Here is a 23,352-nt window from a genome sequence, read left to right on the forward strand (position 1 = left end):
TCGGCCAATGCAAACAATGTAGATGAGGATTCCATCCGTCCGTGACGTGTGGAATAGGTACATTGTCGGACGGTATAGGAACAAGGCAGGAAACATTTGAAAATGGACGTGCATATTCATGATTGAAACGCGTGCATGTCAAACATTTCACGGTGAGGGAGGAAATTAGATTTTGTCCCTCGCACAGTGATAATCTTTTGGTATTTCGATGTGATCGATTCTATCGTTTCTCGATCTTCCCTTTTTTTAATTATTTTTCAAATTACATTTCTCCTCCGAATATACGTGAAATTTAATCAAATCCACCTATAATTTAATTGCTCGCGCCAAATTGAATCACGAAGATCGATTTATACATATAATGGATCGAGATTAGGAAAATTTATTTCTCTCGTAATTTCACTTTTTTTTTGACAGATTTCTATCGTGTAGAGGGATATATAAAAATAAAAATGGAACAATTTTTCGAACGATATGCTTCTGACAAATCACATTTGTTTGAAGTGTACGGTCCGTCCTTATTTGTTGAAAGCGTAGATGAAATGAAATTGAATATCAATCTACCTTTTATTCGCCTGTGCTCGACAGTTTGCGAAAAATGAATTAAAAAAAAAAATGATAAAAATCAATCAGAATTAGAGCGCATTAAAATCGAAATGTTTAAATTAATGTAATGTACATGCATCATTTTATCCGTGTATCGATTATTCGAGTTTGAAGGGAAATTTGAAATATCCTCGCGATCCGATTTGCGCAGGAATTTTTAGGTGTGGAGGGCGAGCGAACTTTTGGCGAAAGTGCTACTCTACCGGACCCATTAAGAATTTTCGATAAAATGTGTTCAACCTGAAATCTCGAATTCCGTCACGGATTTAAATTCTTTCGATCGGGAAGCGGCATTTATTTGCTCGAGGAAATTGTATGAAATGTATATCGTCACTTTCGATCCATGAATTTTCATCATCTTTTTTATCATAATTGTTTATTATTCTACTTTTCTTATTGGATTATTGAATAGAAGGAATTGAAATTGAAAAAAAAAATTATTTTCGAGAATAATGGAAATAAAAATTTTTCTTGTTATCTTATTGTTGCTTACGATCGAATTTTAGAATTCTTCGAAAAAAAAAAAAATTATTTTCGAATTTCGAGAATGATGGAAATAAAAAATTTTCTTATTATATTGTTGCTTACGAATTTTAAAATTCTTCGAAATTTAAAAAAAAAATTATTATTTATGATCAGATTTTAGAATTCTTCGAAATTCGAAATTCTTCGAAAAAAAAAAAATTATTTTCAAATTTCGAAAATGATGGAAATAAGAAATTTTCTTATTATATTGTCGCTTACAATCGAATTTTAGAATTCTTCGAAATTCGAAATTTTTCGAAAAAAAAAGTTATTTTCGAATTTCGAAAATGATGGAAATAAGAAAGTTTCAAATTGTGCGAAATATATTGTCGTTTACAATCAAATTTTAGAATTCTTCGAAATTCGAAATTCTTCGAAAAAAAAAATTATTTTCAAATTTCGAGAATAATAGAAATTTTCTTTTTCAAATTCTGTGCGAAATATATTGTCGTTTACGATCGAATTTTAGAATTCTTCGAAATTTAAAAAAAAATTATTTTCGAATTTCGAAAATGATGGAAATAAGAAATTTTCTTATTATATTATCACTTACGATCGAATTTTTAGAATTCTTGGAAATTCGAAATTCTTCGAAAAAAAAAATTATTTTCGAATTTCGAGAATAATAGAAATAAGATTTAAGATTTTAGAATGATTCGAAATTCTTCGAAAAGGAAAAAAAAATTATAAATCGCGTTTTGTCCAGCAAATTTCCAGTTCCAAATTTCAGAAAAATCCTAAAAAATGGCGAAGAAATCTTGTAATCTTTTGAATCTTGAAGATTTGGATAAAGAATAATTCATATAAATAACTCAAAAAGTTTTTGCAAGAACAAAGAAAACGAATTTCAAATTGAAGAACTGAAAAATTTGAAAAATTTCTTTAAGAATTTTTAAATCAAATCAAATTTTGGATTCGAAATTTTGAAATTTTGAAATCGAAAGATCTTGTTTCATCCTCCAATTATTCCGCTTATACGAAATATCCGTTCGATAATTTTTAATTTTTTCCCTTCGCTCACAAAGAAGAGTTTCTGTATCGATATAAAACGGGGCCAGCTAATTATTTTCTTTCTGATTAAGGGTTAACGAGAAAAATCGGGATAATTAAAACGAAGTTGTAAGATAATTAATTAAATTTTTCGCTTAAACTAAGGAAACATTTTTTCCGGTAAACTTGCTCGGATTTCTTCTCGATTTCTGGAGCAGGAAAAAAGAAATTTTTTATTCCAAAGATGTAGCGATAAACCGGATGAAAATGGATGGCAAAACAACGGCATAAAAAACAACGATACGATAAAAAAATTATTCGGAATAATTTTAGAACATCGTAGATATAAACTTGTTGAATTATAATATATATATATATCGCGTATACTTTCATCTATTATATCTTGATTTTAACTATTTATGCGAATTTATATCTTTATAAACGTAACGTTGACTTTATAAATAATCTCGATTTGAAATATTTAAAAAAAGAAAAAAAGAGAGAGAAAAACTTATAATATATCATTAATCGAACGATTATAAGTCTGTTAAGATTTTATTCTACACAGTTTATTTGGCAGACATTTGGAATAATGAGAACGTGAGAAATTATGGCGAGATGCAGTAGTACGTATCAAGCGCCAACCACGTCTGACCACGTACGATCCACTATCACTAGCGCTTCTCACATTTTCTTGTTCACATTTTTATTCCGCTGCATGTATCATTTTTTCCATTTCGCATCTTCATAAAAGTTTTTTAGATTTAAGGAAAAAAAAATTGTTTAAAAATACTATAATCTATAAATTACTTTAATATCGTTGAAATTATTTTTAATTATCATATTTCTATAATTATTAAAATTTTATTGTATAAAATTATTTATAATTTTCTATAACATTTTCGGGTTAAAAAGATTTTCCAACAAAGTCGAATATCACGAAATACGATGATATCGTAAATCTGGGACGTGGAACGTGATACCTTTGACAGTAATTTAACCGTAAGGGATCGTCGGATTAGAAACCGTACGTATAGACTCTTGTTAAATATACCGGTTGCCAGTAAAATATAAACCTCTGTCTAATACAAGATGGAATATATGTTAAAAATTTTGTTACAATTAATTTTTATATCGATTATTATTTTTCTATATCTTCTGTTTTCGATTTTGAAAAATTTCGAAAAGATTCTTTAATAAAGATGTAAATACGATACAAAGAAATTGAAAGATGCTCTCTTTTTCCATTTTTTGGAATTTATCAAATTAACCCTCGATCTCGAGTTTTAATTTTGTTAAAACGAGATAACGCTCTAAGTGTTTTCAATTTTTAATTAAAATTCGTAATTTTAATTGTCCAATGATTACATCACAAAATATCGAATTAAAAATCTTTATAGCATGTTTAACAATTTTTTTAAAGATAGCGAATTTTAACAAGTTATTACGATTAAGAGAGAAGAATCAAATCGTTCGAAGCAAATATATCGAGAATATCGACTGTTGGTAATCGAAGTATTACCACGATCGATTTACTTTTTAACGAGTCATCGAAATCGTTAAAGAGAACCAAGTGTATCGAGAATATCGATTGTTGATAATCGGAGTATTACCACGATTGATTTATTTTTTAACGAGTCATCGAAATCGTTAAAGAAAATCAAGTGTATCGAGAATTTCACAATCGATTGTTAGCACTTGGAGAATATTACGATAATTAACGGATCATCGAAAATTATTAAACTGTGTAAGAAAGTAGTCGATAGATTGCCACTTAAAAAGAGGTTATGACGAAAGAAACGAGTCGGTTGGATGAACGAGTATCAGAATTCAGGCGAGTTTCGATAACAAGGTCGCGAAATTTCGTCTGCTCGACGAGTCGTTTAAAATAAACCATTTCCGTTTCTATGTGAGTTGAATATTTCTCCATCATGAAATCATTGTTTATAAGCCATTCGGACTCGTCAAATATTTATATTTATGAAATTTTTAAATTCACGAATAACGATGCCATAAAATCAAACAAAGTTATAAAATGCGATACGAATCTTGATTTTGGCTTTCAATTTTCAATCTCTGTTCGTTTTATCATAAATATTCGATAGAATTTAACAGTTTGGAATACATACCTTGTCCTTCAAATAGGGAACGAGAAGTTCCATCCAGACTAAGTTTCTACGGCTATCAGGAATTCGAACAAGTTTGTTCGACGTTTCATCGCACAATTTGAAATATACTAGTGACACCTGTATTTACTAGTTTCGAAACATGTCCGACAATTAATAGAACGAATAGCTTGTTCAACAGCTTTGAAACTCTCGTCTCGAGTGCCTTCGCTTGAAATTTGAATCTTGAAAAGAAGGTTTTAATATAATTTGTTTGTTACTCTCTCTGTGTGTGTGTGTCAATTTGTGTAAATACTTTCGTAAATAGTGAAATACATTCTTGCATAAACGTAAAAGAAATCTCTTTTGCAAAATTATATATTTCGAACGACTCGTACAATTTATCTTTTTTCATCAATTCTAATTTTTATCCAATATTGAACAATTACTGTCGATATATTTTTTCTAACCTAAATAATATTTCATGGCAACGTTTTAATACGTTTTCTCGAAGGCGTTAACGCGTGGAAGGTTAGGTTCGATGTAATTCACTATGTAATGCGAATTTTATAAGCGAGGCGCTTAGGGAACAAGCCCTAGTAATAAAGCCGCATAAAAATATAAACTTTTACGTTACGACAGATGAACACGACAGATAGAAATATATATCTTCGTTACAATTTATATTATGATACACCGTAACAACGAGTTTTAAAAAAAAGAAAAAAAATCTTAAAATGGATATTGCAATTAAATTGCAAATATATTTCTTCTTGTTAATAACTATTATAAAAATTATAAAAGAAGAAAGAATCATCCTTAAGAAAAAACAAATTGGAAACACCGTTTTCAAAAAATCGCGAGCAAAAAAAAAAAAAAAGAACAGAGAAAATATTACTCTCGTTCTTATTGAAGCACATGCGCAAGCAGGGCGAAATTGCAATTAGTACGATGGTGTAAATATTAAGGCGCGCAATTGAATTTCGAATGTTAACATCGGCTTGTTATTTGCGCTGGAACGACGATAGGTAGATGTCGCGTGTATGCGTGCAAGTAAGAGCTGAAGTTCGCCGCATTTGGGTAAACGCAAAATTATCAAAAATGGCGGCTCGTACTAGAAAAGTGCTCCTTCGATATCGAATAACTGGAATAATAATGTTGTGAACGTTAATGAATTATTCGTTTTCATTTACGCGAAACACAATACAAATCCTGCGCGCACTGTTGACCTTTTCCCATTTATATTTTAATCACACGACAATCGTGCTCCCCATTAGGCATTAATTCAACTCCTTTCCTTCTCATTGTTCAATTTTATTATCGTGGAATTTTTCTTTTCATTTCTTCATCGAAAAATAATAACAAGAATCGCGTAACGATTTCTCTCTAAAAAATTCCAAAACTCTGGTTTCAACGTTATTAGTTTCGATCCTCTCTTTTCAAAATTTCAATAGGTTTCTGTTCGGATGGAAGTATGTATTTTAACGTCGAAATTTTCATTAATAACGTCAAATTTGTGCGTGTTATACGAGAGATGAAATACAAATATTGTAGTACAATATTGGACGTACGTGGCATTTGTAATTCGGCTTAATTGTAATCCCCCTATCTGTTCGATGTTGTATTAGATTTGCATTGGATCTTACGTATCGATCATCCCTTTCCATCTTCTTTCATATCGTGGAAAATTGTTGCAAAGGAAGAAATCTTTAGTTGATATCTTAAACGATCGATTTTACAAATATCAAATTTTTGATTATTTCTGATAAAAATATATATATATACATATCAAGAAATTTATACTTACTTCCATTTTTAAATTTCAAAGAATTTATAATTCAAAGAATATCCATAAATTTTATTTTTCTATTCGATACAGTTATCGGTTACCATATGTCGATCACAGGTTATTAATTAAAATATATCCTGATCCCAATGTTTCGTTATTAACCATTGTTTTCTGTTATTAAGAATACTCGAGTAATTCTCTTGGCACGAATGTTACACACCAGTTTGATATTCTGAAACGAATATCATTTACGGTGGCCCCGAATCCCAAAGCTCTTAGGGCCACTCGAACACCTCCCATGGCTGAGGCATTATGTTATCGCGACAGTATATACAGCAATATAAATCTGGAAACGTATATAATTCTGCAAATATAAAATATCGATATTTATTAAAGATAATAGGATTGAGATGTTAAATTAAATGAATTTTTTTTATAATAATGGAAAATGGAAAAATTATTTTAGAATTAGAATTTCCCGTTTCACTGGAAATATCCTTTTTCGATAGTAATGATCAAACATGTCGCATGTTGTTATCCTGTTGATCTCGTTACCTGCTGCACCAAACATCCGTCCAACAACATTACAACATTGCGAATAACCCAAAGAAGTTCCAACCTGTCATAGCACGGTGCTGCTGATTCAACGTCACTTTAAAATACGAAATTGATTCATGAATAAGGCAAAGGAAAAGTTACAATATATATTTGAACGAAAAATGTGGTACAAAGAAGCTTGGACAAAGAATGATATTTCATTTTATTGTCGATTCATTACGAATAATTAAACAAAAGAATGATTAACTTTGAAAGAACTAATATACAAGAGAAACAATCGTGAATACGTGGAAGAATGGCTGCCTAGTTAATTTAACTTTGTTATCTACGTACGTGAATAAGCTGGCGGGTTGGAAAATTAAAATTTATTCAGTCGATTCCACGGTTGGTCTCTGTTGTTCGTCATACTTGGATTGATATGAAAAACATAATATAAAAGAAGTTTGAGTCATGCAATGAATAATATCGATTCGATCCATCGTTTCCCAAGATAATACACGTGTGATTTTAAAAATATACATAAACGATTCTTTCGATTTAACACATTAAAGCATTAAATATCTTCAAGTTTCAAAAGATGTACAGATTTTAAAGTTATATTTCAAAAATTGCAATTTAAATATTATACATTATACAAATAATTAAATATGTACTGCAAATTTTTTTTGGATATAGAATATCAAATTTTACGTTTTGAAAAAATTTATAGAACTCTTTAGTAACTTTTTAGGCATTGAAAACGTTATTATAGAATACTTATTTTCGTGAATTTACGAATTGATCAGATTTGAAGATAAATGATCGAATATCGAGCAATTTCAACATAACCTCATTATTATGCATCATACAATACAGCAAGCCATCTCGTAAATCTACTTTTTCATCATCTATCAGGTGATATTTCCTGTGTCCAGTTTAATAGAACGCCCCTTTAGCAATCTGATATCTAAATTGCACGGGAAGTTGAACGCAAATTATCATTGTGCATTATGCGCCGTGCTTACTCGTTATGCTAATCCACATCCCGTGATTTAAACTGCGGTGTGACACAAGTTCGAGAACGGCGCTACGTGTTCCACAAATGACAAAACAAGAACTAACCTCCAAAATGGTGGCGCTACATGCTTTCTAATTTACCAGCTTGCTTAATGATCGTGTCGCTGGATATGTATCTGTTTCTGCAGCTGTTCAAGTCCAATGAATTATAACACTTGGAAAGTGATAAAGTTGGAAACGTGAAGCCTCGCAATAAAATAAACTCTGGTTTCCTTCAATATCAGGAGTATCGAATATCGTAAATTGCTTGATTTCGAGTGTCTTTTTTCGAGAATTCGTGAGAATGTGAAAATGTGCGAATGATTAATATAGTAGTCGAGATTAACCAACGGAATATGAAGATTAACAGATATGATGATTAAATAGTATAGAATTATTTATTCATCTTGGATATCGCAGTTACAAGATAATCAAGTTCATAATATATCGTGAATCGAATTAATCTTTAGTGAATTTTATTAATAAAATGCTAAAATATTTATTTGTTAAATGTAATTTTAAATATTTCAGGAATATATCAAACTTGTGCATTTTGGAATAATTCATAGAGGATTCTAATGTTTCCTAGTGACTTTTAGCGGAATTTAAATGTTATCATTTAAATCAACAGTTGTTCTTTTGTGTGACAAAAAATCTTTCTTCATTTACACTATTTTTTTATCTCTGACAGTTTCCTGGATATTATTGTGTCCACAATATTGAAATTGATTTTTTTCCTTCAATATGGGTGATCTGTCAACAAAAAAAAATACAGACAGTGAACCGAATTGGTGAAATAATCCGAAAAAAGTAAATATATATCAGGGAATATTTTTGTCATGGAAAAATTTGTTTTCTTTTTAAGCTTTCAGAATATTTAATACTTATCCTGAAAAGTTTAATTATTTGATATTAATTAAATACAACAGACAAAGTTATAAATATTTATTTCGTCATCAATCCTTTTAAACTATCAATTAATTTAAACGTTTTTAGGAACTTGAGAAGAGGAATGGACAAAAGATTAAAATTTATAGGAATGCACGTTTTAATTATTGTGAAATAGTTTTTAAACAATGGTAAACGAGAAATAAAATGGATTTCGAACGAAATTGAATTTTGTTTTGATAAAAAAAAAAAAAAAAAAAAAAGAAACACTCACGTAGATGAAAGCAAAAGAAAAAGCAATAAAAATTATTGCATCATTTTTTTGGCAAACTTGTCCTATTGAAATCAAATTGAAAATGATAAAAACCAAATTAAACATTATTAAAATATTTTTATACGTCTCTTCTACGTATCTTTCATCTATTTCTCGTTAAATTTACCAGGTACATGTATCAAGATTTTTCTTTTTTTTAATCTTATCCCTCTGCAGTTTCTTGTAATTCACCAGGAATAAAAGAGCTTTAAAATTATAAGCTTTAAAAGCATGAAAGATAAGTGGCACACTTTTCCTCAAGATCCTCTTAATTCTGCTTTAGAAGCATTTAGTGGGAATTATGAATATTTCTATTTACTTTGATCGTTGCAAAAAAATTATTTCTAAAGTGAAACTTGAAACTTGTTCAAAACCCTTATCCTAGTATTATTTGGAAAAATTATAGCTATTTTTCACGCAAATAACTTTATTAATTTAACCACTAAATTCTTTCGTAAAAAAAAAATCAAATTCGATAATATTTTTAATTTTAAACTTAACAAGCAATTTTTATAAATTTACATTATTTTATGATTCGAATCAAGTTATTCTTATCATATATATATTATTAAAGATGTGAATTAAATTCGTAAGAATGATAATAAAAAAAATCATCAATAATCATCGTTATCAAACGAATCTCATCGTCGTTTTCATTATGGTTAACGTGTAACTAGGTTTTTTTTTTCTCTCTAAATAATCCGCAAAGAAAGTCGAGAAGGGATGTTGAAAATAATGAGGCATCAATTTTGAATAACTGTTCTAGCAAGACGTTCGTTCGAGAAGGAAAAGAATTGAAAGTAAGATGCTTATTGACGTTTCAAAGTGGATTTATATCGAAAAATAAATTACGCCGTTTTGCAAGAAAGAGAAAAACGTCGAATAAATGACAACTGTTTTTCTTCCATTCCATTCCTGGAAGGGAAGCCTGATATATCCAATAGACCAGACGAAAAATGAAGTTAAACGAATCATCGGTGATAGTAAAATGTACTTGAACGAGTCTCCCGTTTAAATGAATATGGAAAAGTTCAAAGGTTAAATCAATTCGACGCACTTTTAATTCCATTTCTTTCATCGATGAGCTTTGTCAAAAAAAATATATATAATTTCCGATCAAATGTATCAAAGATTTGAAAACGAAGAATTCCGAATTCGTGAATAAAAATCTCTTTTTCAGTTTTTTTGTTTGAATTGTTTTCGAACTACTCTTGACTTTTTTTTCCCCAGTTTACCAAGTTTGAAGCGGTCGACTGTGGTTCCGTGAAAAAACTTGAAAAAAACTTTTTTCACCCGCTCGTGATCACCAATGGGAATCAATAGCCTTTAAATTATTTTTAAAGACAATGGCGAGAGCACAATTGGCGAGAAAATTTTCACGGGACGTCGAATTTTTCCACCGTTGATTGCTTTTCAAAAAATGATAAAGGTACTCTCTTGGGGCAATCAAGCATTTAAGAAAATGATTATTAAAAATTAAACGACGACCTCTCTCGCGATTCTTTATATTTCTTTCCTTTCTTCTTCGAATTTTTAATTAAATTTGTTTTGGATAATTCTTTTTATATCTACCATCTACGTTGCTCTTACTTGTTCCATATCTATTAAATTTTATTTTTATACCATTGCAGATAGAATGAATGAATTCTTAAATGTGAGAATTTTTATTTATTGGAAATGATATTAATCAAAGTTTTGCTCGTTAAGTGATTCACAAAATAATAATTAAAAGAAAGCTTTCAAGAAAATTGGCCATTTCCATTGGTAAAAGTTTAATCTAATACTCTTTCATTAATTTTTTTATCCAACTTTTTACCTAACAATATTTCATTCAAATATTCCACAAAATGATTTTGCATCACTTTGATTCATCCACTTTTTTTTTTTTTTCTAGGAATTATTACTCTACGCTAAGACTAATGCTATAAAAGAGTGTATGAGTTTAAACGAATTACGAGAAGATAAGCGTAATGCTCGTCGTTTAGGAATCCTTTTAATCCTCTTACGAAAAATTCGACAGAAAGAGATAATAGCACGTAGCACAGCGTATAAAATGAAATTTTACGTTGGATCAAATGTTGATGCGAGGAGGGTGGAGCCAAGAAAATGAGAAGGTTGGGAATTTCTGTGGTTCATTAATCATAGCTTGGCCTCGTTATGGTACAGATTTACAGGGACGATCTTTCTCCAACAATAGCTGCACACTATGATTTAACAAAAATTGAGAATCTCCTTGTACAGACAGCTCTTGGAACATTAATCACGAACAACTCTGTATTATGTAAATTTTTCAGTCTAGAATGAAAGCGTTCTTTACAATTTCTTTTTCTTTTTTAATTGATTTGGTAAAAACAATCTTTTGTAAAATTGGGAAATTTATATTAGAATTTTGCCAGTTTCTAAGTAATTCTTGAATTAAATAATTAAATAAATATATTAATTGAATTATCAAATATCGATTAGATATAAGAGAGAAATTAGTGATCTTGACTTTGATTTTGACTAATCTTTCTGATTAACCTAAAAAAAAAAAATTGCGAATCAATACATGAATTTCAACAGCTTCGATTAAAATTATTAATATAACAATGATAGATGTGAACAGATGGAAAACAAGAAATGGAAAAAGTTAAGGAATTAGCATGAAAAGTAAAAATTCTTATGTGAATTCTTAATGTGAATCCTGTGAGTACATTATAAGAACCATCTGTCGCCTCGATGTTTGAACTTTCCTGACTTTCATTATGGTTCTGTCTCTCCACCACCGCCCTACCTTCTAATCTTTAAATTTCATTTCCATCTCAAAAAAGGATAAATATCATTTTCTCGCGAAATATTACGAAGAATTGTATCCATGATTAATTACACATTGCAAATATTCATATAAAAATCAATGGAACAACAAGATGAACAAAATTTCCATTCAAATTTCCATCGGTCCTATCCGCGTGATCTGAAGTTTGGAATGAAAAAAAAAGAAAAACGATGTATTATAAACGATTTATTATATTTTTGCTCTTCGAAGAATTTGCGTTTCCGGCGCGAAGTGGACAATATGTAAATCCTCTGTTACGTCGAAAAAGTGCTGGTTGTTCACGAATGTTTATATATATATATATATATATATATATATATGTACGTAAACGTCGCCAACAGGAATGGCCTCGTAAACTGGGTCTCTAAGCACTATTTAATTACATTCACCGGAAGAGAAGTTTGTAAACTTTGCCTCCGTCTTCCTTCCCTTCCCCTCTCCCCTGTTCAAGACATCGAAATTCGGTAAGCAGTTCTTTGGTAACCACGTTACAGCGAACGAAGCATCTTCTTGCTCGTATATAATCAAGGCCAAGTCTCTTGCCCTAAGAGAAACTTTTCAGAAAGAAAATTCACGGTATAATAATATATAAATCAAACAAAATAATATTAATAATAGTTGAAATTTATTCTTTTTTCTCTTCTTCGTTTCATTGTTGTTCTACATCTGACGATTTCATTCAAACATGAAAATTTAAACTTTTAGTGATTTTTTTTGGGGAATTTTGTTTGGGGAATCCAATGTTTCGAATTCTTATTGGTTCACGAATAAGAACCAATAAGAATCATCCACACGAAACATCTTTTCGGAAGATCCTTTAACGAGAACGTAAATGGATTTACCATTGGAGCCTGATTTCTACAAATCGATTTCCATTAGCATTCCATTCAACCAGCTTGTCCTATTCTTCATCAACACCTTCTTCTATTTATCTCCATATCCGACCACGATTAAAAATCTCTCTTGTTTCCTGGCATCAGTTTTTTTTTCTTTTTTTTTTCTCTATACGAAGAATCAAATTTTATTGTTAAAACACCTTGCACTTTGTTCTCGCTCTTCAACGATTTCTCAAACGACGATTTCAAATTATAGCCGTCATTTTCCAGGTGGGAGCGTGTCAAAGCTCTCTCTCTCTCTTTCTCTCTCTGCTTCGTCTTATCACTCGTTCGTATATAAACGCTCGTAAAAGCTTCGAAATGTACGGATCGATAAGAGACGCGGTGCGTTAAATTCTTTTTTCTTTTTTTTCTTTTTTTTACCTCGAAACGCTTGAAATTCCTTTATTTCCCTCCCTCACAAAGAACGGATTTCTGTCCCATCCATCGATCGAGTCAATTATATACAACAATAAACGAATTGTTCCAAGAAGAGAATTTTAAATCCACGAATTTTTTATTTCCCTCGAATTATTCGAGTTCTCAAAAATCTTCTATTCCTCCTTCTCTTCCTTCTTCTCCTCCTCTTTCTCACCTTTTTTTCCTCCTAACGCCTCTCTCGAGCACGTGCATCTAACCGCTCGAAATTTTTGTCGAGGTGAAAAAGAGAGGGAAGGAGGGAAGGAAGAGGAAGAGGAATAGAAATCGAAGGTCGCGGTGGATTGATATAGGATTGTTCCCCCTTTTTCTCTTCGTTAAACGAAGTAATATCGTGCATAACCGCGTCGCGTTCCATATGTTCGTTGCACATGCTCGGCGAAATGAAGATACGTTTCAAGAAATGAAAATCCAATTAACTTCACGGATTGGAGAGTCGGGCAAAGCCAATGGGAAAGCCATCTCTCGATTCCTCCGAATTCCTCCGATAATTGGACGATAATCGAGGGTGGGGAGGGATCTGCGAGGATCAAAACGAGGTATTCGAAGTTCGATAATCGATAATAACACCAACTGTTTTATCTGACGAGGGGACAGACACATACGGTGAAAATTTTTGACTCGAGAGAAACGTGTTGTTGTTATTATCGATCGATGACCATTCGAGAGAATCGATGCCGGTGGAGGGGAAAGGAGCTTCTCTTTCTTTAACTTCTTTATTTTTAGATTAGAAAAGTTTTCATGAAAATTCACATTGTCTCACATGAGCATGGAGTTTGAATTCGAGTACGGAGTTTCATTTTTGAAGGAAGGAAGTGACGTGCGGAAGGAAGAGTCGCTCTCTATTTTATCTACCAAGTTTGTTGTCGAATTTATTCGGTATATATATATATTATGTACAGTTACGTACAGTTGCCGCTGTTGTTTTATTTGAAGAATTCGTTCGAGGCTAAAAAATTTTAAAAACGAATCTTACTTGTAAAATAAGCTTTAGTCACGAGCTCTTACGTTCCATTCTTGTTTATACTTGTGGTGTGAATAAATATTATTCGATCTCGAAGATTCCGCCATTTCTATCCGAAGCTCGGGGGAAAAAAGTTAAATTATCTTGAACATTTTCTTCAATCTCGCGTAAAAAAACGAAAAGAGGAGATTGGAAATGTATTGAGAAAGAAGAGCGAATTCTATCGTATTCGAATTATTCTTCAAAATTTATCGGGAAGGAAGCTAGTGAAAAATATAAATAATAAAATTCTTCGATTTTCGATAAGTACTCATATTAACTCGATTTATAAAAGTATTATTCAAGTTTGTCAATTTGCAATAACGAAAAAAGGATAGAAAAATTGTAAAAAAAAAAAAAGACAGTTTTAAAACACGAAAGAAAGAAAGAAAGAAAGAGAAGAAAAGAGAAACGTGTTAAAGTCAACGGGGGACTACTTCAAAGTTCCCGGATAAAAACTTCGAATGTGGCAGTTTTTTTTAATAATAAAAGTTTTATAGGTGCCATATCGTTATTTTTTTTTTTTTTTTTGCTACGTTTTGTGTCTCGAGACATTTATGAGCAGCCACAGGTGAAAGTAAAAGGTAATAACATTCCACTTATACTAATATACTAATAAGAACGAAAGTTTATTCGTTGAAATTTATGATTTTGATCTTTTGTACCATCTTCTGAAACATTTATCCCATATTTTCAGATTTTATTTGATTAATCGACCGAGAATCTCGTGGTTTCCCCCTTGGATTTTATAATATATCCAAATCCAATTGGATTAAATTTATTTTATTTAAATACTTTTTATTACGAATTGTCCAAATTTTCCACGATGATAATATACGTTTTTATTCTTATATTGGTGCGAGACAAAATTAGTAGAATTTTAATAGGGATATTATCTCCCCATCATCGGAGTGCTTGTTAACATTCTGTGCAAGATTAATGAGAAGTCGTCCTGTAAGAGGTAACCGTGCAAATTTACGTTGGGGTTCCCCCACCAACGCAATGTTTACATTCTAATGAAATTTCCAGCAGATAGTCCTGCCTTTCGACGATTCTTCGAACGATTCACGCTTTTCGTGATTGCTTCGTACCTCATGAATTATTATCCTAATTCACTAATTTAACAGGAATGGATGAAATCAAGCAATCGTATTATTAATTATTAATCGATTCAAATCATTATTCGATGATATCTCGACAATATCGTGCTCTTTGGATACGTGTAGGTAACATAACCTAAAACAGTGAAGTTTAAATTTTCAATAATAAGAAAAAAAAGAATTCTCATCTTCGTGAATATAATTTAAGAATAAATACACAAGTATCGAAATAATTTTATATGTTAGATTAATTTATCGTTTATTTTAGTGGGAATATAAATATTAAAGATGGTCGTTAAAAAAAGAAGAAAAATCTATAAAATATCGTTGTAATATTAACAACAATGATATCGATATTTCAATTCCTGATTATTTTCCTAACGAGAGAAAATATTGACGATACGTAGCAATAACAAATAATAAATTGTGAAGTGAATTCCCTTCTTGGCTGGAAAGTTAATAAAGAGCGAAATATCGGTGGATCGATAATTGAAATATTAAATATATATTATATTGTTGCACGTGTTTTGAATTTAGGGCGTGGTTGAATGAATTTTCAATTTTAATTTCTTTTCGTTTAAATTAATCAACCTTCGTCACTATAATTATCAATTATTGTCATTATTAATTAGATTTTTAACTTTATTTTTCAAGACGAGAATTTAAACTACGTTACGAGTACGCAATGAATCAAAAGAAGTAAACAAGCGATACTCTTTAATATTGATAATCGTTACATTATATCTCTATTTAATGAAACTATTGTAAGTTAAAATTAAATATTAAGTAATTCAATTTAATGAGTTTTACAAAGTGCAAAGAACTTGTAGAAAGATCAATTAATCATAAGTACTCAATTACTGTTATTATTAAATCATAAGAAATTTGTACATCAAATTGTAGAGTAATTTAATTTCTTTTGTAATATACTTGTCCCCTTAATTAAGGTATTAAAACGAAGAGCATTATTTAATTAAAACTATTGTGCGATATTAATCCATTTTGCAGGTACAGTGTAGTGCAAAAATTTCAATACAATAATTATAAACGAAACAATTTGGATCGTTTAATTAAAAATAAAATTCACGAATCATTTTCCATTTGTCATCGATTAAAATATACGTTTTCTTAAAATTATTCAAATCACGAAATTGCGACAAGTTGATTTATTAAATAATTTCGAATTGATGCATCGAGATATATATATTTATACGCAACAATAATTTCAACAACGAAACTAAGGAGAGAGAGAGCTCAAGAAACTCTCAAAACTTCAATCTCAATTATTAATCTGGAAGAAATTTACTGGAATAATTAACGGCGATTTAACATTGCCACCTCGAATCGAAAATACGTAATTTTACAGAGCCTTCCATCCATTTCCAGTCTGGAAACGAATTACGACCAACTTTAATATCCTTAACTCGGATAATACTTTGTGCAAAGAATCGAAAAAGGGGAAAGTTCGAGGCGACGACTTCTTCTCGCTTGAAAAAAAATTTCCCTCCCTTTCGAAAAAATTTCGCGGCCATTTTCTTTCTCGCGGTGTTGCCAACTTGACATTTGGCAATACCCCGAATACTTTATCACGAGAGAATAACTTGGGCGTTGAAGGGATCGCGCGATTTTTCTTCTTTTTCAGAAATGTTGGTAATGCAAAGTAGCCTAGCCGAGTACATCTCCCCTTTATACGTCACGAAGGGTTGTTTCAACCGTCGGATGTTGCAAACAACAACGTGTGACGTCAAAATGCATCGTGATGCGATGTAAAAGAGTACACGTGTGAGCACGGGGGAGTCGTAAGGTCTAAGATTAGCAAGTTTTATTACATGCAGAGTGATTCATAAGTGTCATAAGTTAATCTCTCAAGAGCAAAGTTATTCTTAAGTGAATATTCTTGCGTGTGTGTATAATTAATATTATGAAAATTATTTTTAAAAAATTATTCTAAATAATATATATATTATAATAAAATTTAATAAGAAGAGAAGGTTAATGTAGTAATATAACGTAATAAAGACGAAGTCCAAAAATTCCAATAGCGCTATTTATATCATAGGAATTTAATATTATCCCCTAGAAAATTTCCTAGAAACTAGAGGATTAACTCCTTTGTATATAATTCAATTTTATGAAGAAAGAGAAATAGAGGGAATTAATTGCACGATTATCTACTTTGTACTGATCGATAGATAAAATAAATAAATAAAACTCGACTGTTATTATATAACAAGATTCACATTCTAATCGTCGAAAACTCGATGTTGGCGCACGTTCCAATGGCATGCGTTTCAATGAATGGATCATCGAATTCGATATAAAAAGAGAAAGAAGAAAAATTGAAAAAACAAAAAATAAGAAGCGACTCGCTTTAACTTTGTACGTGTAAGAGTGAACCGTGGTCGCGATCGATAGACTATCTAAAGCTGCACTCACCAGGTCTTTGCTTTATTGGATATCACTCGATCTTATCTTTCAAGGAATCGCATTCGAGTGTAATCGATTGATTGGAACAGAGGCCCGAATCGAATTGCCTCTTCTCTCCCCCCTCCCTTTTTTCTTTTCCCTTTACCTGAATTTTGCAATAATCGAGATCAATCCTGTTGGATGGAAAATTTCATTCTTTCATTCTCCTCTCTCTGCTCTCCGCGTATTATCAATTTACGAACGTGAATTTATTTATTAATTTTTCTTTTTTTTTTCACTTCATTAAATTTTTCGTATGCAATTTTAAATATTTAAATCGTTAAATATTCGGATAGATTTTTTGAAAAAAGGATCTAGTAATATTTATTATTACGAAGAGATTATTATTGCGCTTCTTCTTTTGGAAAATCTTGGAAAGTTTTGGAACAGGAGGAGGGGGGAAGCGAGTGTTCTTCGGGGAATTGAATTGAAAACTTTAACCGAATGCCTTTGGTCGAATTCGTGACTTATGATTATGCGAGTAGTTGGAGGACAGTTGGAAGTAAATTGCGAAATTTCGGCTCGAATAAATTGACAAAAGTATGGAGAAGGGTGAGAGGGGGAAACGAGGTTAAAGGATCGATTTATTCGGCTGTTAAAAAATAATAATAATAATCCTTCACTTTGTCGCGAAGTTCGAGAAGTTTTATCGATCGTAAGAGGTAGTGGTCGATCTATGAGAAGCACTGTTGGCTGATTAGTTATCGACTAATACTACTTACTCGATTTATGGCTGATCTTCATTGCTCCTCTTCGCGTTTGTTATTACTTATTTAAACTGGGAGGAGAATCGTGTCAATCTTTCATAATATTAATCAAATATAAATTTTCGTTTTTTTTTTTTTTTTTTTTTTCGATGAATGATAAATTGTCGACAAAATGGAGTGGCAACGAGAAACTTTTTATACAAGATTTGTAAAAAAAAAAAAAAAAAGAGATAACTCGAACTTTTCTTCAACTTCATCCCCGCAAATTGAAAATTCTGAGTTACGTACCCCATTTCTGTGACCATTTTAACAGTCATTTAGAGGAGGATATTACTTTCTGTAAATACGTGAATTTCAATTTAACTTCGCGGCCACCTAAAATGAATAGATAATGCAGGCCGTCATATTACCGGCAATTCTCATTTATTTATCACTTTACTTAAATTTACTTAAATTTCACATCTATCGTTTCCCCTTGTAGCCGAGATATTTAATCAAATTTTAATCAAAGATTAACTTAAGAAAATATTATTTAAAATCAAATCTTAGGATTTATATTTTATACTATGCAGTATTTATTCTTTTAATAAAATTATTCACATTCCCAATTCACGATAAAAATTGAAAAGAAGAATATTTAAACTTCGTTAAAAATTCCATTATTTTTTTTACATTAAACCAGATCCTTCAAACTTGGAATTTGGAAATTTTAGTACAAAGTAGATCTGAAACAAGAAATAGTCTAATTCCAATGATGCCAACATTGTGATGAGAATTGTGCGTTTGGCATTAAACATCAAAGCCGTCGAAATTTCAGAGATGTACGAGTTGTTGTACACGTCACGTTGTTGTATACGTCAAACGTTGCTTGATTCGATGAAATGCAACCTCTACTTTGCTCGATTTGTCACGGATTAGTGGCACCGTGGAAACAAGCTTTATATTTAGACTTCAAAGTGGCAGGCGTCGATAAAATATATACATATATATGTGTGTATCCTTTAAACGGAAAGAATTTCCAAAAATTTCATCAAATGAAGGAGCTTTGAAAATGGAAAAAATTTTGTATCGATTAAATTGAAGAAAGGGAGAAGAAAATTTTGTAATTAATTAAAATATACGTTAAAGTAAAATAGTAAAGTATATATACCTGATTAATCAACAATCAATGATGTTGTAATATATTTTGTCGATATATGTTTCCACCATTTTGAAGCTGATCCAATTATACGGATCAAAGATAAATTAGTGTACATTTGTTTGAGGATATCTGTTTGAAATATGGCAACCATACAGGATGTGCAATAATATTAAGTGTCGTGCGATATACAGATTTTCCAATTTCCTATTTATTTATGTATTAAAAAATTAAATCGACCACGAATGTCCACGATTTGAAAATTTAATTTCAACATTATCGAGAAGCTTGTACATTCTCTCTAGTTTTATTATTGATAAAATTTATTATCGATAATATTATATCTTATTTATCTTTCTAATAAATTTATTATTTTTTCAGATTATCCTTGAAGGAGGGGGAACAATTTGAAGAACAAAAAGCTCTTATGGGTGTCTAAGCACACTGAACATTAAAATACTCGGTAAGCGAGTCCGTCATCCGTTCTGCAAGAAGCAATTTATTAAAAAGAAATTGTAAAAATTCTTTTACTTTCGAAAAATCTAACAAAATACAAAATAATGTTTTTATCTTAATCGATTATGATATACAAAATATACATATATAGAATATGATTTTAAAAAATGATTTTACTTGTTATAAAATAAAAAGTATGAAATTTCGAGTAAAAAAATATTGGAGATATTATTTCAAGATGAACAGATCGGTACAATCAATTTTCGAATCGTTTCACTTTCGACAGATACACACGCCATTTCTGCAACTACCGCCTTTACGTCGTTGAGCTAAACATCTGATAGCGCAGGCTGAATGATTAATGCTCAGCCATTTTGATTGCCATGATAAAACGTCGCACGTTACCCTTCGATGTCGTAGTGGTAGCAGCGGTTCGTTGGAATCCATCAATTCTGTATCTGGTTCTATATTTTCCTCCTCAATTTGCCCTAGTGAAAAATTGAAATCTCGAATTCTATTTCATTTATCCAATTTATTTAACTTATCCTTAATTGATTTTTAACGTTTTATCGTTCGATTTATTATTAATTTTATAATTGCAATGAGGCAAGAAAATTGGAAATAGGACAGAATAATAATATCTAGTAAAATCTAGTGTCTTTAATTTTTTTACTAGATTCTACATACGATATTTAATCTATACGATATTCATTTTTCTTCTCCTTTAACGATACAAGAAAATTCATTCGATATGATAAATAACACAAATAAATCGTTGTATCTGTTCTATTAATTATTATTTACTCGAGAAAAATAGTACTCACTCAACTCGTAAATCGGTCCATCGTAAACAACTTTAGGAACACTTGCGCAAGATGCGTGAACGATAGCGACGAGAATCGCAAAAAGTACAAAGAACTTCATCTTTCCCAGCACAAAGCACCGTTATACCTCGATCAAATTGAGAAGATAACAATACTCTTCTTAACTCGAGATAAGATTTACGTTCGAATGATGGTAATTTATATAAGCGATCGAGTCATAGCGGGGAGGGGGGGACGCTAAAATTCCGTTGACTTCAATTTTCCTTTCCACTTCCGTCTCCTGCAAAAATTTCCTGCCGCGACTCATCGTTGGAAATCCCAATCTACGCAATCTCGTGCGTTATTTCTTTTTCTTACGCGTTACAGTTTTATTATAATTAATTAATTTCAAAAGTTTCAGAAAATATTAAAATTTGATGAACTCGATGTTGAAGAAAGAATACATATGTCGTCGTGTATTATTTTATTTTGTTTCAAAAGAAGATCTAATGATTATTAATAAATATTTCAAAAGTTTTATAAATAAAGGGAGGATTCGTTGTTTTGAAGGTTGGTCTCGAATATTTTTATAGTTTTGTTTAAATTTAAATCATTGAATGAACTATGACTTTATTTACTTAGAATAAACAAATTTTTGACCGCAATAAATAGACAATTAGTAAATTAATCCTTCTTTCTAAATTTAAAATTTAAAATCACGAAACATTAAAAAGAATTATGCGTTTGAACGGTATCCTGTTTTTTTCTTTTTTCTAAAAAGTGAAAATTCAATTAACAAGAAAAATACAGAGTTTTTCAATTTGATAAAAATATAGAACGAGGCGGGATCGGAGACGAGGATAAAGAATTTCATTATTCGATACGTCTGGGGAATTGTTATTATCTCAAAATATTTGATCAAATTCAAAAGCCGGATCACGACGTTGTCCCCGATCCAAACCTCATTAAGTTTAATCGAATGAAGTTTTAAGTATAGGTTATCTCAAAATTTTCGCTCCCTTTATAGGTAAACGAATGATTCGGCTCGATGATCCGCGAAGAAAAGACTGGCGATAGTTGCCATTAGATTTTATCGAGAAAAATAAATCATACGTGCATAACATGGAATCGATATATCATCGTCGACGTGAAGGACGAACTTGTTTTCCGAAATTCGACGTCTTTAATGCATGCAACTGTCAAATTTTCCAAATTCATGAATATAATATATATATATTTTTACATGTAATAAAATATATATTATAAAATGCGAATGAAAAATGAAGGAAAATGAAATTTTTGAAAATTATTTTCGAAAGATTTATTTGCAAAATGAAATATTAATTCCAGAGAAAGAGAGAGAGAGAAATATCGGCAACTTTGATTTTTAATATTCTCTCGATACTCTGATATAATATGTATACAGAGAGGGATACATTTCCAGACGAAAAATAACGAGAGCGATTTAGAACGAAAAGAGAATATCGCAACATTTATTCCGAGCACGTGATGCATGTGCATGTTTGCGCAATCTGTTTTTAACAGGCGAAAAACTCCGCAATGCACGACTAAAGCGAAAGTACTGTGGGAAAAAAAAAAAAAAAAGTGAAATGTAGAACGTTAAAAATAAAAACAATATTTTCTCCCTTGATATTTACTCAAAGCTCGCGTATCAATGACAAAGAATTACGATCCGTCGTGTCATTCGTTTGAAAAAAAAAAAAAAAAGAATCGACCAAAAATATATATTTTTTTATCTTACAATTATTGTACGGGAAAAAATGACGATAATTTGTCATTCGACTCGAACGAAATCAAATTTTCATCCTTATTTTCAGGCGAGAGTTTTTCTTCACTGCATGATGAGAAAACAATCGTACAGCTCGAATTTGAGCACGGGGAGCTGCGGCGAGCCACAGATCATCGTGGAGGAAAGCACGTTGGGGGAAGAGGAGGCGGAATGGCGGAGGAACGAATCGCCTCCACGATGCATGGATCCCGATTCTCCATCCTTGAACCCTTATCTATTGTCACCGTGGAGAGAAGCAAGGAAGCATTCTCTACCGACGCCGCAGTGTACTTCCGGGATAACCGCATCGCAGGTACCAAGATTATGCACTTAAACCCCCTCCCCTTTCCCAATAATGTATTTTTAATATGTTTTAGGATCAGCTGATTGATTATTGTGGCATGCAATTTTCAAGTTATATTTGAAAGGAAAAAAGAATCTTTTGATCATTCTCTTATTTCATTTTATTTTTTTAATAATCATTGTAAAAATAATAAAAACAATTATAAAGAGGTAAAGAGAAAGAAGAGAATTAAAACTGGATTTTTATCAACAGGTGAGACGATTGAGCGAACGTGGGGGTGAATCAGGACCATCTGCGAGAGAGGCAGCTTTCCTGTCCACCCTCTCCCAAGCACCGGCTCCTCAGCCGGGTGGGCGAAGGCATTCGGTCGTTACCATCTCCCGAGTACCACAGACTCTATTCAGCCGTAATCGGCGTGAATCAATTGCCGCTTTCCCACTCGGAGGCGCGACCAGAATATTGCCGGGTCGCAGAGACTCGGAATCGAGGATGGGCGGGCCACCGAGCAACGCCGGAAGCTCGCATAATCTTCAATTGGATATTATGGACGATATCGCGGAGATGAAGGCGAAGAAGGTTAAGATTTGTGATTTGGATTTAACTTCGATCGATAATTATGCAAAAACACATTTCATTAATTCAATCGTCA

The 23,352-nt window shown here is 31.3% G+C and overlaps 2 protein-coding genes and 1 long non-coding RNA gene across 5 annotated transcripts in view; 1 reads left to right on the plus strand and 2 right to left on the minus strand.

Moving 5' to 3' along the window:
- LOC552490 overlaps positions 1 to 23,352 on the plus strand; it is a 38,966-nt gene that overhangs the window by 13,474 nt on the left and 2,140 nt on the right. The window contains exons 7-9 of the mRNA XM_026445737.1: positions 19,733 to 19,814; positions 22,449 to 22,712; positions 22,956 to 23,279. Of these exons, the coding sequence (XP_026301522.1) occupies positions 22,470 to 22,712; positions 22,956 to 23,279 (567 nt within the window). The 5' untranslated portion in view covers positions 19,733 to 19,814; positions 22,449 to 22,469. The remainder of the gene's footprint in view (positions 1 to 19,732; positions 19,815 to 22,448; positions 22,713 to 22,955; positions 23,280 to 23,352) is intronic.
- On the minus strand, positions 5,383 to 8,415 carry LOC113219299. Of its 3 annotated transcripts, none has more exons than XR_003306227.1 (4): positions 6,907 to 8,415; positions 6,034 to 6,667; positions 5,798 to 5,946; positions 5,383 to 5,684 (listed from the first exon to the last, which is right to left on the minus strand). It is a non-coding gene; the product is annotated as an uncharacterized LOC113219299 (long non-coding RNA). The 3 variants fall into 3 exon arrangements; XR_003306226.1 differs by having other exon boundaries at positions 6,034 to 6,379; positions 6,571 to 8,415; XR_003306225.1 differs by having other exon boundaries at positions 6,034 to 8,415.
- On the minus strand, positions 19,828 to 20,747 carry Def2 (defensin 2). The gene is given in 2 exon segments (NM_001011638.1): positions 19,828 to 20,295; positions 20,632 to 20,747. Coding segments are annotated over 2 exon segments (315 nt in total). The 5' UTR covers positions 20,732 to 20,747; the 3' UTR covers positions 19,828 to 20,080.

Source organism: Apis mellifera, linkage group LG16 (assembly GCF_003254395.2).
Source record: "Apis mellifera strain DH4 linkage group LG16, Amel_HAv3.1, whole genome shotgun sequence".
NCBI classification, from domain to species: domain Eukaryota; kingdom Metazoa; phylum Arthropoda; class Insecta; order Hymenoptera; family Apidae; genus Apis; species Apis mellifera.